Genomic DNA, 21,220 nt, shown 5'->3' on the forward strand with positions numbered 1-21,220 from the left:
GGTTGTTAACCAGTGTCATAAAACAATATGTGTACTACTGTTTCATGAGAAACTATTTGTTCTGTAAGCCTTCACCTGAAGTACAATAAAAAAAAAAGAGTTCCAATCTCAAAAAAAAAAAAAAAGACTGTAATAAGACAAGGATGCTCACTCCCACCACTGATATTCAACATGGTACTGGAAGTCCTAGCCAATTAGGTAAGATAAAGAAAAAAGCAGGGCTGGGTTACTCAACAGGCAAGGTATGCAAGGGTCCAATTGTGCCTTCCCACCAATCTGTAGTGTAAATTTTCACCAGTCCCCCACCACATCAAAGATGTGGTGAAGCCCATATGAAATTGGTCATCACAGATTAGCAAGTAAATACACTTAAGCGCATGTGTACCTTGCTCAATGCAAACCGGTGCATACGGTGCGTACTGGTTAATCTGCCCCTGAATAAAAGGTATTCAAATTGGGAAACAAGAATTGAAACTCCCTTTTCGCAGATGACATGATTGTATACATAGAAGACCCCAAAGAATCCACCAGAAAGCTACTAGAGCTAATACATGAATTCAACAAAGTGGCAGGATAGGTCAACACACAAAAATCAGCTAGATTTCTATACATTGGCAACGAGCATTCTGAAAAGAAAATTAAAGATACAATTTCATTTACAATAGCATCTAGGAGAATAAAATTGCTAGAAATAAATTTAACCAGGAAGGTAAAAGACTTGTACAATGAAAACTATAAAATATTACTGCTACTGCCATCTCATGCCTTCTTGTGCCATCTCGTACTTTCACTGTCTCCGGTGTTACAGCTCTCTCTGTCTCCTGGGTCTAGGAGATTCTCAGCACAAGGACCCCAGGTTCAAAGTATGAGCTCTGCTCCAGGCTGTTCTTGATGGTAGTGAGGACCCTCTCAACCTCTGTGAGGTTAGCCCTTTTTTAAGTCTATTCTCCCCACCCAGACCATGAATTGACCAATCCCCTTAGTAGACCACAGTCACCTAATTTGTATACTAAACTGTCCAATCCCTGCAAGGGTTTTATGTACCTTATTTGCATAGTAAACCGTCCAATCCCTTTGCAAGATTGTGGCTTAGCAAATCATCTTGGCACAATTACAAACCCTGGGCCAGAAAAGCCATATGTAAAGAGAAATCTGTTGCATTACAGATGTCAATATGACGCAAAGCAGTGTATAGATTTGTCTTAGTTATCTAGTTCTGCTGTAACAGAAAGATGGCAAGTCGGTGATTTAATTAACGGAAATTTATTTTCTTACAGTTTAGGAAGCTAGAAGTCTGAATTTAGGACACCGACTCTCGGGAAAAGCTCTCTGTGTCCACTCTGGGGGAAAATCCCTATCTCAGCTTCTCCGGCATTTTCAGCATTTCTTGGAGATCAACACATCTACTGTTTCTCTGTTTGTGCTTGCTTGTTTCAGTGCCTAACCTGCTCTTTTTATAACTCAGAAGTGATCAGGTCTAAGACACACCCTGAGATGGTATGCCCTCATTAGCGTAACAAACAAACCCTATTCCCAAATGGGATTATATAAACGGGCTTGTTGTTGTTGTTAGAGGCCATCAAGTCGGTTCCAACTCATAGCGACCCTATGTACAACAGAATGAAACACTGCCCAGTCCTGCACCATCCTCACAATCCTTGTTATGCTTGAGCCCACTATTGCAGCCACTGTGTCAATCCATCTCGTTGAGTGTCTTCCTCTTTTTCGAGGACCTCTATTTTACCAAACATGATGTCCTTCTCCAGGGACTCGTCCCTCCTGATAACATGTCCAAACTATGTGAGACGTAGTCTCTCCATCCTTGCTTTTAAGGAGCATTCTAGCTGTACTTCTTCCAGGACAGATTTGTTCATTCTTTTGGCAATCCACGGTATATTCAATATTCTTCTCCAACACCACAATTCAAAGGTGTCGATTCTTCTTCGGTCTTCCTTATTCACTGTCCAGCTTTCATATGTATATGAGGTGACTGAAAATATCATGGCTTGGCTCAGTTGTACTTTAGTCTTCAAGGTGACATCTTTGATTTTCTACACTTTAAAGAGGCTTTTTGCAGATTTGCCCAGTGCAATGCGTCTTTTGATTTCTTGACTGCTGCTTCCATGGATGTTGATTGTGGATCCAAGTAAAATGAACTGCTTGACAACTTCAATCTTTTCCCCATTTATCATGATGTTGCTTATGAGTCAAGTTGTGAGGATTTTTCTTTTATGTTGAGGTGTAATCCACACTGGTGGCTGTGGTCTTTAATCTTCATCAGTAAGTGCTTCAAGTCCTCTTCACTTTCAGCAAGCAATGTTATGTCATCTGCAAAATGCAGGTTGCTATGAGTCTTTCTCCAATCCTGATGCCCTGTTCTTCTTCATACAGTCCAGCTTCTCAGATTATTTGCTCAACATATAGATTGAATAGGTATGGTGAAAGGATACAACCCTGACATACATCTTTCCTGACTTTAAACCATGCAGTATCCCCTTGTTCTGTTCAAATGACTGCCTCTTGATCTATGTACAGGTTCCTCATGAGCACAATTTAGTGTTCTGGAATTCCCATTCCTCGCAATGTTATCCATAATTTGTTATTATCCACACAGTCAAATTGCCTTTGCATAGTCAATAAAACACAAGTAAACATCTTTCTGGTATTCTCTGCTTTCATCCAGGATCCATCCAACATCAGCAATGATATCCCTGGTTCCACGTCCTCTTCTGAATCTGGCTTGAATTTCTGGCAGTTCCCTGTGGATATACTGCTGCTGCTTCTTTTGAATGATCTTCAGCAAAATTTTCCTTGTGTGTGATACTAATGACATTGTTCAATAATTTCCATATTCAGTTGGATCACCTTTCTTGGGGATAGGCATAAATATGGATCTCTTCCAGTCGGTTGGCCAGGTAGCTCTCTTCCAAATTTCTTGGCATAGAGGAGGGAGCACTTCCAGTGCTGCATTCTTTTGTTGAAACATCTCAATTGGTATTTCGTCACTTCCTAGAGACTTGTTTTTCACCAATGCCTTCAGTGCAGCTTGAACTTCTTCCTTCAGTACCATTGGTTCCTGATCATATGCTACCTCCTGAAACGTTTGAATGTCAACCAATTCTTTTTGGCATAGTGATGCTGTGTATTTCTTCCATCTTCTTTTGATGCTTCCTGCATCGTTTAATATTTTCCCCGTAGAATCCTTCACTACTGCAACTCGAGGCTTGAATTTTTTCTTCAGTTCTTTCAGCTTGAGAAATGCCAAGCATGGTCTTCCCTTTTGGTTTTCTATCTCCAGCTCTTTGCACATGTCATTATAATACTTTACTTGGTATTCTCAAGCCACCGTTTGAAATCTTCTGTTCAGCTTTTTTACTTCATCATTTCTTCCTTTTGCTTTAGCTACTCGGCATTCATGAGCGAGTTTCAGAATCTTTTCTGACATCCCTTTTGGTCTTTTCTTTCTTTCTAGTGACCTCTTCCTTTCTTCATGTATGATGTCCTTGATGTCATTCCACAACTCATCTGGACTTCAGTCATTAGTATTCAATGCATCAAATCTGTTCTTGAGATGGTGTCTAAATTCAGGTGGGATATACTCAAGGTCGTACTTTGACTCTCGTGGACTTGTTCTAATTTTCTTCAGTTTCAACTTGAACTTGCATAAGAGCAATTGATGGTCTGTTCTGCAGTAGGACCCTGGCCTTGTTCTGACTGGCGATATTGAGCCTCCCCATGGTCTCTTTCCACAGATGTAGTTGGTTTGATTCCTGTGTATTTCGTCTGGTGAGGTCCATGTGTATAGTTGCTGGAATAGTTTATGTTGTTGGAAAAATGTATTCGCAAAGAAGTCGTTGGTCTTGCAAAATTCTATCATGTGATCTCTGGCGTCATTTCTACCACCAAGGCTATATTTTCCAAGTACCGATCCTTCTTCATCTCCAACTTTCACATTCCAATCATCAGTAATTATCAAGGCATCCTGATTGCATCTTTGATCAATTTCAGACTGCAGAAGTTGGTAAAAAAAAAAAAAAATCTTCAGTACCTTCATCTTTGGCCTTAGTGGTTGGTGCGTAAATTTGAATAAGAGTGATATTAACTGGTCTTCCTTGTAGACGTATGGCTATTATCCTATCACTGACAGCCTTGTACTTCAGGATAGATCTTGAAATGTTCTTTTTGACGATGAATGAAACGCCATTCCTCTTGAAGTTGTTATTCCCAGTGTAGTAGACCACATGATTGTCCAATTCAAAATGGCCAATACCAGTCCATTTCAGCTAATGCCTAGGATATCGATGTTTATGCATTCCTTTTTGCTTTTGATTATTTCCAATTTTCCTAGATTCATGCTTCTTCCATTCCAGGTTCCAATTATTAATGTATGTTTGCAGCTGTTTCTTCTCATTTTCAGTCACGCCACATCAGCAATGAGGGTCCATTGCTTGACTCCATCCACGTCATTAAGCTCAATTCTACTTTGAGGAGGCAGTTCTTCCCTAGTCGTCTTTGACTGCCTTCCAACCTGGGGGGGCTCATCTTCCGGCACTATTATCAGACAATATTCCGCTGCTATTCCTAAGGTTTTCACTGGCTAATTCTTTTCAGAACTAGACCACTAGGTCCTTCTTCCTAGTCTGTCTTAGTTTGGAAGCTCAGCTAAAATCTGTCCACCATGGGTGACCCTGCTGGTATTTAAATACTGGTGGCATAGCTTTCGGCATCACAGCAACATGCAAGCCCCAACAGTACAACAAACTGACAGACACGTGGGGGTCAAAAGGCATAGGGGTTAGGATTCCAACACACATTTTGGGGGGGCACAATTCAACCACGACAAGATTCGATGCAATTCTCATCAAAATTCCAGTAGTCTTCTTTGAAGAAATGGAAAGGCCAATCCTCAAATTTCTATGGTACAGCAAGGGGCCCTGAATAGCCAAAGCAATCTTGAAAAAGAAGAACAAAGTAGGAGGACACACACTTCCTGATTTCAAAACATAGTACATAGTAATCAAAACAGCCTAGCACTGGTATAATGAGAGACATATAGACCAATGGAATAGAATTGAGAATCCTGAAATAAACCCATACAGCTATGGTCAATTAATTTTTCAACTCAAGTTCTCAGTCCATTCAATGGGGAAAGAATAATCTCTTTAATAAATGGTGCTGGGAAACCTGGATTTCCACAGGCAAAAGAATGAAGCTGAACTCGTACTTCACAACATATACAAAAATTAACTCAAAATGGATGAAGGACCTTAATGTAAGAACTAAAATCATAGTAACCTTAGAAGAAAACATAAAGGTAATGCTTAGGGATCTGATTTGTAACAATGAATTCTTACATAAGACACCAAAAGCATGAGCAGCAAAAGACAAAATAGATAAATTGGACTTCATCAAAATTAAAAACTTTTGTACATCAAAGACTTTTATCAACTATGTGAAGACAACCTACAGATTAGGAGAAAATTTTAGGGACCAAATATTTGATAAAAGTTTAATATCCAGAATATATAAAGAACTCCTACAACTTAACAACAAGGAGGCAAACAACCCAATGAAAAAATGGACAAGAGAATTGAATCAACATTTCACTAAAGAGGATATACAAATGGCCAACAAGTACATGAAAAGATGCTCGACAACATGAGTCAGTATTAACCCAAAAACCAAACCCATTGCCTTCAAGTTGATTGCGACTCATAGCGACCCTATAGGGTTTCCAAGGCTTGTAATCTTTCAGAAGCAGACAGCCATATCTTTCTCCTGCGGAGCCACTGGTGGGTTCAAACTGCTAACCCTTCAGTTAACAGCCAAGCGCTTAACCACTGTGCCACTGGAGCTCCATTAGTCATTATTAGGAAGATGCAAATCAAAATCACAATGAAATATCACTTCACCTCCACTAGAATTACTATGATTAAAAAAAAAAAAACAGGTGTTGGTCAGGATGTGCAGAAATTGGAACCCTCATCTATTGCTGGTGGGATGCAAAATGGTACAGCTGCTATGGAAAATAGTTTGGTGGTTTCTCAAAAAGTTAAACATAGAACTACCATATGACCCAGCAATCCCAATCCCAGGTACATACTCAAAAGAATTGAAAGTAGGAACACAAACAGAAATTTGTACACCAATATTCATTAAAGCACTGTTCACAATAGCCAAAAGGTGAAAACCACCAAAATGTCCATCAACAGATGAATGGATAAACAAAATGTGGTACATACATACAATGGAATACTACTCAGCCATAAAGAGAAATGAAGTCCTGATACATGCTACAACATAAGTGAACCTTGAAGACCTTACACCAAGTGAAATAAGTCCCATCACAAAAGGACAAATATTGTATGATCCTACTTATATGAAATAAGCAAATGTATAGAGACCAAAGTGGTTACAAGGAGTAGGAGGGAGGGAGGGAGGATGAGTCTTCTCTTAGGTGACACTGAGTTTCTGTTAGTGGTGGTGGAATAATTTGGAAATGGATATTGATGATGGTTGCACAATATGATGAATGTAACCAATGTCACTGAACGTACATGTAAAAAAAGTTGAATTGGCAAATGTTTTATTTTTAGCAAAATAAAATAAAAAAAAACACTTCCAGATGGTTTATAGCTGTTTTAGCTAATTTTTGAACTAATAATAATTACGTTATTTATTCATATCCTAGGAAATGATGGAATAGTCTCCGTCTTACTAGCATAAAAGCTGGTAAGGACAGACCAAAAGAGAAGTATAAATCAGCTTTATGATTATAGATGCAAAAATTCCAAATAAAATGCCGATTTTAATAATGTAGTATAAAATTTATACAATGAATTATGTCAAAACATTTCCTAATGTTAGGAGAACATTAATAAATCTAATGGCAAAATGCACTGCATGAACAAATTAAAGGAAAAAAGAAAGAAATATATGTATCAAATGATGCCAATAAGATGATGTGGTAGATACAATGGCCCCCCGAAGATGTCCATGTCCTAATTCTCAGAACCTGTGAATATGTTCTTTTACATGGCAAGAGGGACTTTGTGGACATTATTAGGTTAAGGATGGTGAGATGGGAAGCTTACCCTGGATTATCCAATGGGCCCGATGTAATCACAAGCCTTACAAGAGGAAGGCAGGAGGGTCAGAGTTAGATAATAGGATGACAGAAGCAGAGGTTGGAGAACTGTGTTTTGCAGAGGCAGGGAGAGACCATAAGCCAAGGAATGCAGGTGGCTTCCAGAAGCTGGAAAAGGCAAGAAAATGGATCTTTCTAGAGGAGCCCTGGTGGCACAGTGGTTAACAGCTACAGTTGCTAACCAAAAGGTCAGCAGTTCAAACCCACCAGCTGCTCCTTGGAAACCCTATGGGGCAGTTCTACCCTGCTCTATAGGGTCACTCAATAGAACACAACTACAGCCTCCAGAAAGAATGCAAGTCTGCTGACACTTTGATTTCAGCCCATAACACCCATTTTGAACTTCAGACCTCCAGAACTGTAAGATTAATACATTTGTGTTGATTTAAGCTACTACTAAGTTTGTAGTAATTTGTCATAGCATCAGTAGGAAACTAATACAGATGATAAAATTCAGGAGTCTTTCCTAATAAACATTCGTATTAAATGATTAAGTAGTAAAACCACTGCCATTAAAATCAGGAATAACACAGATGCTTAAATCACCACAATGACTTAACATTGTTTTGACAGTGGTAACTAATGATCGATGTCCTTGCAGTAAATGAAGTGACAGAAATATTGGGAAATATATGACAAAAATGTATTTTATTTATACACTTGACTATAAGCCTATACAACCCAAGAGATGAAGATAAAACCTTAATAAAAACTATTAAGAGACTAAACGAGATATGCTGAACCATTAGCTTTCATCTAAATCTGAAATAATCAATTCTAGATATAGAAAAAAACATACACCATAGAAATAGAAATATAAAATGCATGGGAATAAATTCTACCAAAAAAGTAAGACCTGTTTGAAGAAAACCATAAATTTCTATTGAAGGATATCAATAAAAACCTAGTTAAATGGGAAGACAGTAAGACTTCTAAACGGAACGTTTAATAGCCTAAAACATTTTTATCCTTCCCAAATTAATAAATTTAGTGCAATTTTAATAATATAAATTCCAATGTTGTCTTTTGTGGAGCTAGACACAGTGATAAGAAAGCATATTTATTAAATCTGACCAAATAATCTTGAAAAATAATAATGAGGGATTGCCTACCTGGTGTTAAACTGTACTATAAATTTACTGAATTGAAAACAGGATAGAATCAGCATAGAAATTAAAATATAAATCTGTAAATCAGAATAATGTGATCAGAAACAGACTTCTCGGTTGTCTATTTTTTAAAGTCGATGAAGTCATTGTAGAACTTGAAATGATAAATGGTGTGCAGAATTGCATGGGGGCAGTACATGTGCTATAGGTCATGCCATGGGTTACTGTTGTATATGTTATGTAACTGTGCATGTCACCAGAACTCTTTAAGCCTCATCGTCCTTATCTCTGAAATGGGGTTAATAATGACGCATTTCCCTGAAACATCAAATTTTCTTTAAAATTAGGATAAAATGAGCTAAATAATTTACCTGGTAAATAATTTAAAACATAATGTCTACATTAAAACGAATAGATTTATTATTCAGTAGAATACACATTCAGCTTCAATTTTTGAGATTTCAAAGGCAGTTCCTGTTATGGGGGCTAGTTGGGGTTTTGTCCCAGATGCCACGGGTAGGTTTTATTCACTGTTTAGGAGCCTTTGCTGGGAAAGTCTGAGGACCACTTGACCTGGGACATAGCTTAATTTCCCAAGAGGCCATTGTGGCTGCAACAATGGGCTGAAACATAGCAAGATCGAGGACTGGGCAGTGTTTCCTGACGGCACCTACCAAAACTGTACCAACGTCCTGAATCGAGTTGGGTTCCATTACCCCCACTTTCTGAACGAGGAAACCTTGGCTGAGAAAGGTCAGGAAACTTCTTGAAAGCTGTGCAAGTTGTCAGTGAGGTCTGAGTAGAAGCCAGGGGTCCTGCCTGACTCGTATTGAAGCAAAGGTATTTCTAACCCGGTGAGCTGCAAGGCTGGATGCTTATCTATGTTTCTTTCTCCCTCTCCAGTTTTACCTTCTCATTTCAGGAATTTACAGCAACATGGACTGGTCACTTCATGCCTGTGAATTTTAATTTAGGTCTAAGGAAAGGTCATTTAAAAATGATTCTATCCTGTTTTCCCCACTACTTGAAAACAGCGTCCAATTAACAAAATTTAAAAAGCAGTGTTTCCCAAGTACATGACAATGTCCAAAATGTAAGGCTACTAACCTGAAAAACAAAATTCCTCACAATTACACATCCTGGCTGTAACGACTCTTAGTAACTGTTAACGCAACTTTCCGGAGATTTTATGATCCAAGTGCCTATCTTTCCACCTGCATCTACATATTTATAAAAATTACACGTAGGGTTTAGTGACTTTTTCTAAAGTATTTCTCGAGCGTTTCTGTCATTATTCTTTTGCAGCTTAATTTTATAATAATTATATTGCATCCCACTATACTGGTATTCCATGGTTTCACCCCGGGCCCAGGGTAGGCCCCTTCCACTCTCTCCCAGGCCCTTCTCAGACTCCCCCATCCTGATTATAGGGCTGCCTCCCTAAACCCTCTCTCCAGCTGCGTTCCCAACCCGCTAGGCCGGGACCACATTTTCCAGACGCCTCCGGCCTGCGCCAGCACCACCCGGCGTCCCAGCGGCCAGAGCGGCTTCCGCTGAGAGCTGCCCGACCACATGTCCGCCGGCATCACTGGGTTGCCAGCCCCGGACTGACGTCCCGGAGGCGCCCGGGCCTGGGGAATGAATTTCCAGCCCAAACGAGCACCGTTTGGCCCGGCCGGGGTTGTGGGACGCCAAGGGCTGAGCCGCCCAGGTTTGGGTTCCGCGCCCTGAGCGCGGCTCCTGGTCGAGAAATTGCTGAACGATCTGCTCCCCAGGTTTCCAACGCGGTTATTAAAGGGCTCTGGGCGCCCCTCTCCCCGCCCCGTTTGGAGCGAGGGCTGCCGCGGCCGGATTGGCTTCGGGGACTCGGGACGTCTTGGCGGCGGCCCACCCGCGCCTTTCCCGGCTCTAGATTACATTTCCCGTGAGCGTCTGCCTTTTCCACCCCTCGGCCGCCTATTCGTCCCTCGGCCTATCGGTTCCCCTGGGTGTTTGGAGGAAGCTCCGGCGCAACTGGGCGGTGGGGCGGTGTCACCTGTGCGACTCGGCGGGAAGACCGTGCGGCCCCCGCCGCGGGGCAAGTTTTTCTCCGCGGGACTACATTTCCCATCGGCCTCCGCGGCCGATGCCACCTCCCACCGGAGTTGCCGGCGGTGGTGAGTTGGCAGGAGTTCGGGCGCAGAGAGTTTGGGTGTCCCGGGCAGGCTCGCTCGCTAGTGTGGAGGTAGACTCGGTCAGACCGCACTTCTAGGGCCCCGAGACGTGGACGGTGAGGACTCCCGGGCAGTGCTGGGCTCTGTGTGGACCTTCAAATCTGGACGTCTGTCGGATATGTCCGGACTGCACGCCGGCGTTTGGGGAAAAAAAAGCGGGGGGAAGGGGCGTTAGGGTCGTGCGCTCGGGGAGGGTCGGGGTGTCGGGGCCGCTCGCCCTCGCTCGGTGGAGGCAGGTCTCGGGCCGCGAGCCTGCGCAGTGTGGATGTGGCTCGAGAGTGGCGCGGGAGCTGGCTGGGGGTGTTTGGAGGTCCAATGTATCGCAGCCGTGAGTCCCACTGCCCGGGCGGAGAGTCTGCGACATTCCCCGGAAGCGGATGGTGCGCTCGGCGCCCAGTGCGCCGCCGCCTGTGGTGGGCTCCCTCTCTGTGCGGGGCTCTGTGGCCCTTTTGTGTGAGAACCCCGTGTGGCCGCGTCCCCGACGCTACGTTTGGGGCAAGAACTGAGAAGGGGATGGGGCGCTTTCCTGGTACATTCTTGGTCGACGCTGGACAGTGTCCTGTCATGACTGTGCTGGATGTCTGTCTCACACCCCGAGTTTGCCAGCTGTTGTAGCTCCCATTGCAGCAGAGCCAAGTCTCTTCTGCATTCCTGGGTCCAGGACACAGGAGAGGCCAGTAGCTCTTACCCACAGTGAATACTGCTTCTCCCCATCCCCCGCCCCGGGCAGTCTCTCGTGTCCGGAGGTTTCTGGAGCTTGGGGCTGGGGAGCCCCTGCTGTTTGTTTTCCACTTCTCCAACCTTTAACCTCTAGCTGCTGGAATTTCAGGCCCATAAAGGTGCCCCCAGCCTAGAGGACAGGAGTATGGAACCCTAACCGGTGGGTCCACTTGTAGAGAGCTGTCTTGGAGTCTCAGACCCAGTCTCAGTGTAAGATACTGGGCCTGGAAGAACCCCAAGTCAAGCTCCAGTGGAGGAAGGAGGCCACAGTGTGGCATTGTCCCCCAGGATGCCCATCTGGGGCCCTAAGGGTCCCCTGCCATTCTCTGTGATGCTGGAAATGGGTGGTGGAGTTGCAGGCTTCTCTAGCCTTCCTCTCAGTGCCTGGGGTGGGGCAGGGGCTTATTCTCACTTGAACTCCTCCAGGATCCAGGAAGGGACTGGTATCTCATGGTTTCTTAAACCTTCTCCACCTTTTTTCTTTTCTAAGAAACCAGAGGAGGAGGAGGGACAGCTGCTGTACATCTAAAATGATGGGGGAGGTAAGTTTGACGTCACTTTCTTCTTGGAAAGGACTTCTTGATTTTCAGGACAGGGGAACATTTGTTAGCAATGTTATGGCAAAGGAAGCGATGAGCAACATTGTCAATGAAATGAGCATACCTAAGAAATTGTTAAATGTTATTTAATTGCTAATAACCATATAGGGATTTCTAAGACATTTTGAAAGATTCTGTCCAAGAAATTTTCTAACATTAGTGAATCAGGTAAAGGGAAACATGAGAAAACATGTGTGGAGCAGTTTTCCTAAACCAGCCCCTGAGTGCTTTGCACACATTGTCTCACGTGATCTACATTTTCTGTTTCCCTGGAGTTTGTTCATTCCCAGAACAATCTTGACAGTGAAAGTGTCTTAGTGAAGATACTTTTTCAGTGAAGTTGACGAATAGGTTAAGGTTATGCAGTTTAGTCTCACTAATTTCTTTGTAGTGTCCTTCCAGGTCATATGTAGTAGCTGTTTGCTTACAAATTTCTAACAGCCTGTAATGCCTGCCTGCCCCCTTCAGCTCTAGATATTTTTTCCCCAAGGTAGAAATAACCTTATTGTTCTCTTCCAATGATTAAAGTAATAGAGGATTCTTGCCAAAATTTAAAAGATGTATTAAGAAAGTTTGTCACCCGTGGTCCCACCATTTAGAGATAGTCACTACTGATATTTTCACATTATTTTGTCTGTAGTTATATGTGAGTGTGATTTTGTTTTCAGAGTGGGATCATGCTAATAATAGAAGCAATTAACGTATCAAGCATGCACTTTGTGCTATTTGTAGTTTGAAGTTCTTTAGATGTTATCTTGTTTAACTCACATAACAACCCTATCAAAAAGTTACTATTATATTGCATTTAATTCTGTGATACGCATTTTTGCCCTCCCACATTTTAGCCTCTTTGAGATCAGGATCAGTTTTACAATTTCCGACAAATCGTAGTTGCGTTGACAGCATTTTTTTTCTGATTATTTTAGTGATTGTCCTAGAGTTTGCAATAAACATTTAAACTAATGTAACCTCACTTTCAAATAACACAATACTACCCCATCAGTATTACTTGTACCTTATAACAAAGTATTCCCAATTCCTCTCTTTCATCTCTTTTAACATTGCTGTCATACATTTCACTTAACCATAAGCAATAATCATCTAACATATTGTTGCTGTTGTTAAACTATTGTGTGTTGGATCAATTAAGAATAAGAAAAAATAAACAATTTTACTTTTATTTATTCCTTCTTGAATGTTCTTTCTTTTTTATGTAGATGTAAGTTTCTCACCCAGATTATTTTCCTTCTCGCTGAAGAACTTCTTTTAACGTTTCTTGCAAGGCAGGTCTATTGGTGACAAATTCCCTCAATTTTTGTCTGAAAAAGTCTTTATTTCTTCACTATTGAAGGATAATTTTGTTGGGTACAGAATTCTAGATTGGTGGATTCTTTTCTTTCAGTGCTTTAAATATTTTACTACACTCTCGTTTGCATAGTTTCTAACAGAAGTCTGATATAATTCTTATCCTTCTTCCTTTTATGTAATCCTTGTTCCTATTATATATTCTTATTCCTTGTTCCTAAGGTGTTTTTTGTTCTGGCTTCTTTCAAGATTTTTGTCTTTGTCTTTGTTTTTCTGCAGTTTGAATATGATATGCCTAGGTGTAGATTAATTTTTTGCTATTTATCCTACTTGGTGTTCTCTAGGCTTCCTAGGTCTGTGGTTTGGTGTCTGTTAACTATTTTGGAAAATTCTCATTGTATTATTACTTCTCTTCCTTTCTTCTCCTTCTGGTATTCCCATTATGCATATATTACACCTTTTGTAATTTTTCCACAGGTCTTGGATACTATGTTCGTTTTCTTTCTGTGTTTTTTCTCCTTGGTTTTAAATTTGGGAAGTTTTCTTCGAACATATCTTTAGCCTTACTGATTCTTTCCTCGGGTATGTCCAGTCTATCTAATGAGCTCTTTGAAGACATTCTTCATTTCTGTTAACGTGTTTTTTATTTCCTGCATATCCTTGTGAATATTTCTCATGATTTCAGTTTTTTTGCTTAGATTACCCATCTGTTCCTGCATGTTGTCCGCGTTTCCTGTTAGAGCTCTTAGCTTATTGATCATAGTTATTTAAAATTCCTCGTCTGGTAATTCTAATGTCTCTGTCATATCCTATTCTGGTTCTGATCTTTGCCCTGTCTCTTCAGACTATATTTTTTACTGTTTAGCATGCCTTGGAATTCTTTTATTGAAATCTGAACATGATGTATTGACTAAGAGGAGCTTAGTTTCTTTGGGTTCTAAATTTCTGATGATGTTGATGTGGCAGTAAGGTATCAGGGAATACAAAGCATCCTATAGTCCTATGATTAGGTCTCAGACTTTTAGTGAACTTGCGCTCTGGGTTGTGACATTCACAAGTACTTCTCAGCCTTTTTTCCCTACCCCTTAGATGAAATAGAAAGGATAAAAGTACCTGGAGTTGCGTGTTTCCTTTCTGCCACATCTAGCACTAGAGTGGTCAATAGATGCTAATAAAATCCTGTTAGCTAGCCTCTGGTGAAGTACTTTTCTTTGAGTGCAGGCCATTGTCAAGGAAAACAGAGCACTACTTCAAAATGATGCCTTTGGGTGGGAGGCTTGCTGGCAGAGTAGCATGCCTCTAGGCACTTGGTGGAGCTAGGTTTGCCGACCACCGCTGGTGCTAGAGCTGAGTGCCTTCGGGCAGAGTCTTACTGGCAGAGTGGGGTGCCTTCTGGCACTTACCTGCAGAGCTAAAAGAGCTTTGTAACGCTTGCCTGAGCAGAGCAGAGTCTGAGGGGCCAGAGAGAGGTGTGCCTGCAGCACGTTTGGGAAGAGGCTGTCCTGATGGAAGAACTATATCCTGAGTGTTCCTCAATCTGAATTGTAACCTGTTACTTCCCTAATAAACCCCATGATCGTCATAATTGTCTTAGAGTTCTGTGTGGCCATTGCAATGAATTATTGAACCCAGCGGGGAATTAGTAATGTGGGAGTAATGTGGTGTCAGAATTGGTAAAGATGGCGGAGAGAGGAGGCATGTCTGACTCCGCCTCATAGGAATCAGCCTTGGGCTGTTGATCTTGATTCTCCTACCCCCTTGTGAAGTGAGAGGAGGTCAGACCCCACCCCTACACCATCTTTACAATCTGACAGAAAAGGACATAAACAGGAAAATATAAAGGAAGACATGCAAAAGGCAAAGTTCAGGAGGGTTCCCAGCACAGGCACGCTTACCCTTCCTGAAAACTGATGTTTACTCTTATGACACTGGGCAAGCACAGCATAACTCGGGCATCAGCAGGTGGGGCTTCACAGTTCAGGGGCTGGTTCATGTTGCCACTTCAGGTGTCGGCAGCTGCATTGTTGCTGCTGTTCACGTAATCCTTCTTGTTGTCTTTCTGTGGCTCCTCTTGAGCAGCTCTGCCCCCATCATTGACTGGTCCACCTCTCAGCCAGCAGCCTTGGTACAGCTCCATCTGCCAGCTGAACTGTCAATCACTTCTTCCCAGTGTGTGCCCCTGCTGTGTGGGTAACCCCCCCCCCCCCCACTGTGCAGGCTGTCCCCCTGCACTCCAAGTGGGCCCTGTGAACTGTTTTTCTGCAGCCCTGTGCCACCTGCTCTGTGGGCTTTTTGGTCCCACCACCTCTGGGCCCCTTGCTGCCAAGTGTTACAGCTCCCATCCAGAGTTTCGGCCACCATTTCTGGGCTGTAACCCCTTGCTCCTGCTTCTGGACCTCTCACCACTGCCTACTGGCTGTGACCCCTGGCCTCTGGGCCTCTCACCACTGTCTCCTGGCCATGACCCCTTGCCTCTGCCTCTGGGCCTCTCGCAGCCAAGTGTTACAGCTCTTGGCTGGGGCTTGCGCCACTGCCTGGGCCCACTCGTGGTCTCCACTGCTTCTGGTGCTGTCACAGCGCTCAATGTGTTACAGCTCTTTACCAGGCCTGGGAGGGTCTTCAGGCTCTCCTCAACCAGGAGGCCCCAAAAAGCCTCCCATCTTGGCCATCTGTAGGCTTCGTCACCTTTCTTCCCACTCCTTCAGGTCACAAATGTCAAAGCTCACGGTCATCTGGGTTCACCAGAGATTCTCTAGGCAAAAGAAGCTTCAGTGGCCCAGCACAGCCCTCTCAGTTCACACTGAGACTTCATTTCAGCCTTTGGAGATTACTTACCTTCTTTGCCAGGTGATCGTTGCGTTCTAAAATGTTTCTAATAGTCAGCTCATCATTTTTCTGTTTTTTATTTCTGAGCATCTTAAGGGCAGCTGTGTGGTCAAAATCATCAGAGTACCCAGTGCCCCACACAGAGCTGGAGTCATGGCGGTTTTGATTGATATTTTTTGATAAAAGAATTTTGTTTGCAGAACTGCTTCTCTGCTCTCTCGTTTCTACCTTTGATTTCTCTTCATGGTGTGCTGTGATCTGCTGTGACAAACAGAGCAGACCAAGCATTTTCTGCTCCCCTAAGTGCAGGGCTCAACTCAGGGTTCTTTCAAAAGCTCAGAAACTCCTAGCCTATGTGTGTAAAGCCAGAAGTCAAAGGCAACAAGCTATGGATTTGGGAATATACTGATTCAAAACCCAACAGTGCCACTGCTCATTGTGAATTTGAGCAAATGAGTTCACTTATCCAAGCTAACGTTTCCCTTGAATTTGGATGCATGGACCTCTCCTAAGGATTAACACAAGGGACTTAAAGCGCTTCATGCTCGCTAAGTGTAATTGAGATGCTGAGTGCTGTGCTCGTAGCCCTAAGGCTGAGGGAAGAGGTGAGAGGGAGTAACATCAGGCAGGAAAGCCATGGAACCCAGTGGGAACTGGGATATACCAGCCAGAGGATTTTGGGAGCCGTGGTTTCATCGAAGCCCATTGTAACATGCATCTGGGCTTTGCTGAGGCTGCTCAGGACCTGCTAATCCTGGTGGGTTGTCTGGTTCAGTATTGGTGACTCGGAACAAGGGATTTGTGGAAAGGTTTCAGTTTGGGTTCTGAGGTCTCTTGCTGTGAGACATAGGACCAAAGCCACGGAATGCCTGATAGACTGAGCCTGTTAGGCTTGGGGGAGGCTGAAGCCCTCTGTCGTAGAAACCATTTTCCAGGGCTAGGCCTGCCCAGGTGCCCTGTGCTTCTGGGCCTCAGGACTCCACAATGTCCTTGGAGTGCCCCCATGTATGAGGGGCTCAGCGTCTTCCAGGTTGTAGAACAAGGGTCGCCCAGGGCATGTTAGAGCCGACCCTCTGGGCTCAGATCAGCTCATTGCAGTGGGATACTTGTCTCTTCTCTATTATGCTACAGTTAGGTTCCCAAGGATTCAGGGAAGGGTGAGGTTTATTGATTCTCCCTCAGATCTCTCTCTGTGTGTGAGTGAGTGCTGGAGGAAAACTTAGTCCTTTGGGGACTCTGAGGTCAGTCTGGTGATTCAAGGCTGCTTTTTCTTCTTCCTTTTCCTTCTCAGACTCTGCTTTTCTTTAGGACAAACCCAGGATAGAAATGATCTGTTCTTGCAGTTCTAAAAGCCACTATCTGTATGACTTGGTGCTTCTCCTCTCCTTCATGGAAGTATTCTTTTTATTTTAGAAGAGTTGAATAGTGGGTTTTATTTTCCTGTAAATTTCTGCTTCCCTGAGCCCCTCTAGGAGATTACTTCTGGGTTATTCCTGTTCTAATGAGTGATGGTATCAAAGACTATTACCCTTCCTCAAGTACCCATCTGTTCTCAAATGAGTGTTTAGGTATTTATTCAGCAACTCACTTAGTATTTCTTAAGTGCATCTCCTTCCACCAGGAGTGTTGATGGAACAGAAAAATCTACTTTGCTTGCTGGAAATTTTAGATCTCCCTAGTTAGAGCTATGGTTTGGTGAAATGGAGGTGAGTGATGAAGTGGGGCCGCATGCTGCAAACTCGGTTTTCCAATTAGACGAGAAGGGAATTGACGTTGTAGTCTCAGTATCTGCTGATGTCTCTAGTTCTCTGAGGCTTTTAGGCCTGGGGCTGTGACAGCAGGTGTAATAGATGGAGTTTATAGAGTTGTGGGATAGTCCCGAGGAGTCTCTGCAAGGTGGACACCAACAAGTGAATCCGTTTTGAACATGTGTGGTGTGTGCTCATTCTGGGTCACATCGATGTCAGTCTGTATCTTCTTTCATTAGTTTTGGTAGGTCAGGAACAAGGAGAGTATAGTTAGGGACAATTTATGGTAACAGCTACAGCTTAGCCACTGTCACTATTAAGAAGTAATAAATGTTGACAAATAATGACTTTCACAACTGCAAAGTAATATTAGAGAACTTGTCCAACCTCAGTGCCCCCAAAATAAGAACATTGAATACATTAAATGGGGTGACATACAGCCAGTAAAAATGATGCCTATTAAAGAATTTATGATGATATGGAAAAGGGATGATAGGGATTTAATATTCTGGCGTATTTATGAGCCTGAAATTTTAAGAAATCATTATATCATTTATATTTAAAGCATGCTTTCAGAGAGAGATTTTACAAGATTTTGAAATGATTCAGACTTTTTAAAAAATTTCTCTAATGGATGAACAGGAACGGGGCAATCACAAGTGTTGAGAATTCTTGCGTACTGGGCATATGGTGTGCTGTGTTCTTGAGTGTATAGTTTCGTTTATTGGGAAACACCAATTATCTGGACTTTTTCTATTCCCAGACCTGGGTGGATAATGGAAGTTTTCCACTATGCCAGAGGTTATATCTTCAGGAGCAGGAATGTTCAAAAACCATGGGAGCATTTGGTTTCCACACCTGTGACCCATCTGTGTTAAAGGGTCTAGCACAGCCTTGTTTCCCAATAATGTTCCCCTTCTGCATTGCTTTCTCCATCTTCTTTTATTCCATCTTACAGATAGTTTTGTCCATTACTTTCACAAATAGTATATTTATTTGTGGTTTCAGGGTTTGACGTTCAAAGATGTGGCCATTTACTTTTCTCAAAAGGAGTGGGAATGCTTGGAATCAACTCAGAAGGATTTGTACCGAGATGTAATGTTGAAGAATTATGACATCTTGGTCTCACTGGGTAAGTTTGTTTGTCCCCGCAAATTCAGAACTGACCTTTTGGAATTTCTGTGTTCTTTGCTGTGAATTTCTCGTGAGCACTTTTCAAGTGTGTGGTTGAACTGATGATTCCTGCTTCCCAAAGAATGATTTGTCCCTTGTGGAGTTAAAAATAGGCTGCCTTGTTCCTGACCTTCACCCCTTACTCCGCCCCTTAATCTGTTTGCTCTTCTTTGCTAATCACAGATTGATTTTAATTTTGGGACACCCACAGCGTAACCTTGTCCTTTTGATTTTTCGTTTTACTTGAGCAGGACTTCCTGATTCCAAGCCAAGTGTGATCTCCTTATTGGAGCAGGGGAAAGAGCCCTGGATGGTTAGAAGGGAGGAGGCAGAAGGATGGTGTCCAGGTGAGTGATGGTGAATTGCAAGGGAGAGGCCACTGTAGGTGGTAAGTGAGATGGCCTGTGAGAAGTCAGCACTTCTGAGATGCTGGTACTCAAGCTCCGTGTAAAGGCCTGAGAGCTAGAGAAAGAACTACAGATTTTCAGCATGAGCTCCTAAATGAATTTCAATTTTTATGACTCTTACCACTCTCCTGCTTCCCTTTTCTCATATATGCTTCTCATTTCAGAGAGGATGTGCCCTCCTCCTTTCCCTGTAACAGCCATTTTACCGGTACTTTGGGTCCAGTTTTGTCCTCTTTTTTTAAAACAGCTTTATTGAAATATAATTTATGTGTCATAAAATTCACTCAGTTATAATCTGCACTGTAAACTTTCACCTAAAGCACAATAAAAAAAATTCACCTAGTTAAGGTGGTTTTTGGTACTGTATTTTTACGTAAATAATGCACGCATTTTATGTTTGCCAACTGCACGAAAAATGTGATACTACAGACTAGTACAACCATCACCACAGTCTAATTTTGGAACATTTTTTATCAACCCCCCGAATGAAACCCGAGATCCAGTGTAGTAGTCACTGCCCTTTCTTTTACCCCCACACCCAGCCCTAGGCAACCAGTGATCTACTTTCTGTCTCTGAATTTGCCTTCTGTAGATTTCATATTAATGAAATCACACAACATGTAGTCTTTTTGTGACTAGTGTCTTTCGCTTAGCATAATGTTTTCAAGGTTCATCCATGCTGTAGCATGTATCAGTATTTTATTTCTTTTTATGGCTAAATAATATTTCATTGTATAGCTGTACCACATTTTATTTACCAATTCATCAATTGATGGACATACAGGTTTCCATTTTTTGGCTGTTCTGAGTAGTGTAGCTGTGAACATTCATATACAAGTTCTCTTCTTTTCCTAGTTCATTGAGTAATTTTATCATGGAAGGGGATTAAAATGCTTTTGTTAAATGCTTTTTCTGCATCTGTTGATAGTCGTGTGGATGTTGTCCTTTATTCTGTTAATACGGTGTATTACATTGATGGAGCCTGGTGGCGCAGGTTGAGAGCTCGGCTGCTAACCTAAAGATGGTCATGTTCAAATTCACCAGTCTGTCCTTAAAAACACTATGGGGCAGTTCTTCTCTGTCCTGTAGGGTCGCTGTGAGTCGGAATCAACTCGATTGCAACAGGCTTAGTTTTTTATTACAGAGATAGATTTTTGGATGTTAAACCAACCTAGCATTCCTGGGATAAGTCCCACTTGGTCGTAGTGTATGATCCTTTTTATATGTTGCCAGATTCAGTTTGATAATATTTTGTTGAGGATTGTATATCAGTACTCAAGGGATATTGGTCTGTAGTTTTTTTGTGATATCTTTGGTTTTGGTGTCAGAGTAACACTTGCCTCATAGATTCAGTTGAGAAGTGTTCCTCTTTTATATTTTTGAAGTGTCTGTGAAGGATTTGCATTCTTTAAATTTGATAGACTTTGTCAGTGAAGCTCTCTGGTTCTGGGCTTTTCTTCTTTGGTAGTTTTTTTTGTTTTTTTTTTTTAATTGCTTATTCAGTCTCTTATTATAGGTCTATTGAGGTGTTGTATTTCTTCTTGAGACAATTTCAGTAGTTTGTGTCTTTCTAGGAATTTGTCCATTTCATCTAGGTTATCTAATTTGCTGACATACAGTTGTACATAGTATTTCATTATAATCCTTTTTATCTCTGTAAGGGTGGTAGTGATAACCTCCACTCTTTCATTTCTGATTTTAGTAATTTGAATCTTCTCTTATTTTTCTTAATCTAGCTAAACGTTTGTCAATTTTGTTGATCTTTTCAAAGAACTAGCTGTTGGTTTTGTTGATTTCTTTATTTTTCTATGCTCTATTTCATTTACTTCTGCTCTAATCTTTATTAATTCCTTCCCTCTGATTACTTTGGGTTTAATTTGCTCTTCTTTTCCAGTTTCTTAAGGGGTAAGATCAGGTTATTGTTTGAGATCTTTCTTGTTTTTAATATAGGCTTTAACAGCCATAAATTTTCC

General features: G+C 42.0%; 1 protein-coding gene across 2 annotated transcripts in view; it reads left to right on the forward strand.

Annotated features, from left to right (window-relative positions):
• ZNF568 (zinc finger protein 568) overlaps window positions 1-21,220 on the forward strand; it is a 100,947-nt gene that overhangs the window by 71,470 nt on the left and 8,257 nt on the right. Inside the window, exons 1-4 of one of the 2 annotated variants that reach the window (XM_023742257.1) lie at window positions 10,440-10,525; window positions 11,680-11,731; window positions 18,676-18,799; window positions 19,092-19,187. The exons of the other annotated variant lie outside the window; for it this stretch is intronic. Of the exons in view, the coding sequence (XP_023598025.1) occupies window positions 11,720-11,731; window positions 18,676-18,799; window positions 19,092-19,187 (232 nt within the window). The 5' untranslated portion in view covers window positions 10,440-10,525; window positions 11,680-11,719. Of the gene's footprint in view, window positions 1-10,439; window positions 10,526-11,679; window positions 11,732-18,675; window positions 18,800-19,091; window positions 19,188-21,220 lie in introns of those variants that run through there. 2 annotated transcript variants of the gene reach the window in all.

Source organism: Trichechus manatus, unplaced genomic scaffold (genome assembly GCF_000243295.1).
Source record: "Trichechus manatus latirostris isolate Lorelei unplaced genomic scaffold, TriManLat1.0 scaffold00207, whole genome shotgun sequence".
Classification (NCBI taxonomy): domain Eukaryota; kingdom Metazoa; phylum Chordata; class Mammalia; order Sirenia; family Trichechidae; genus Trichechus; species Trichechus manatus.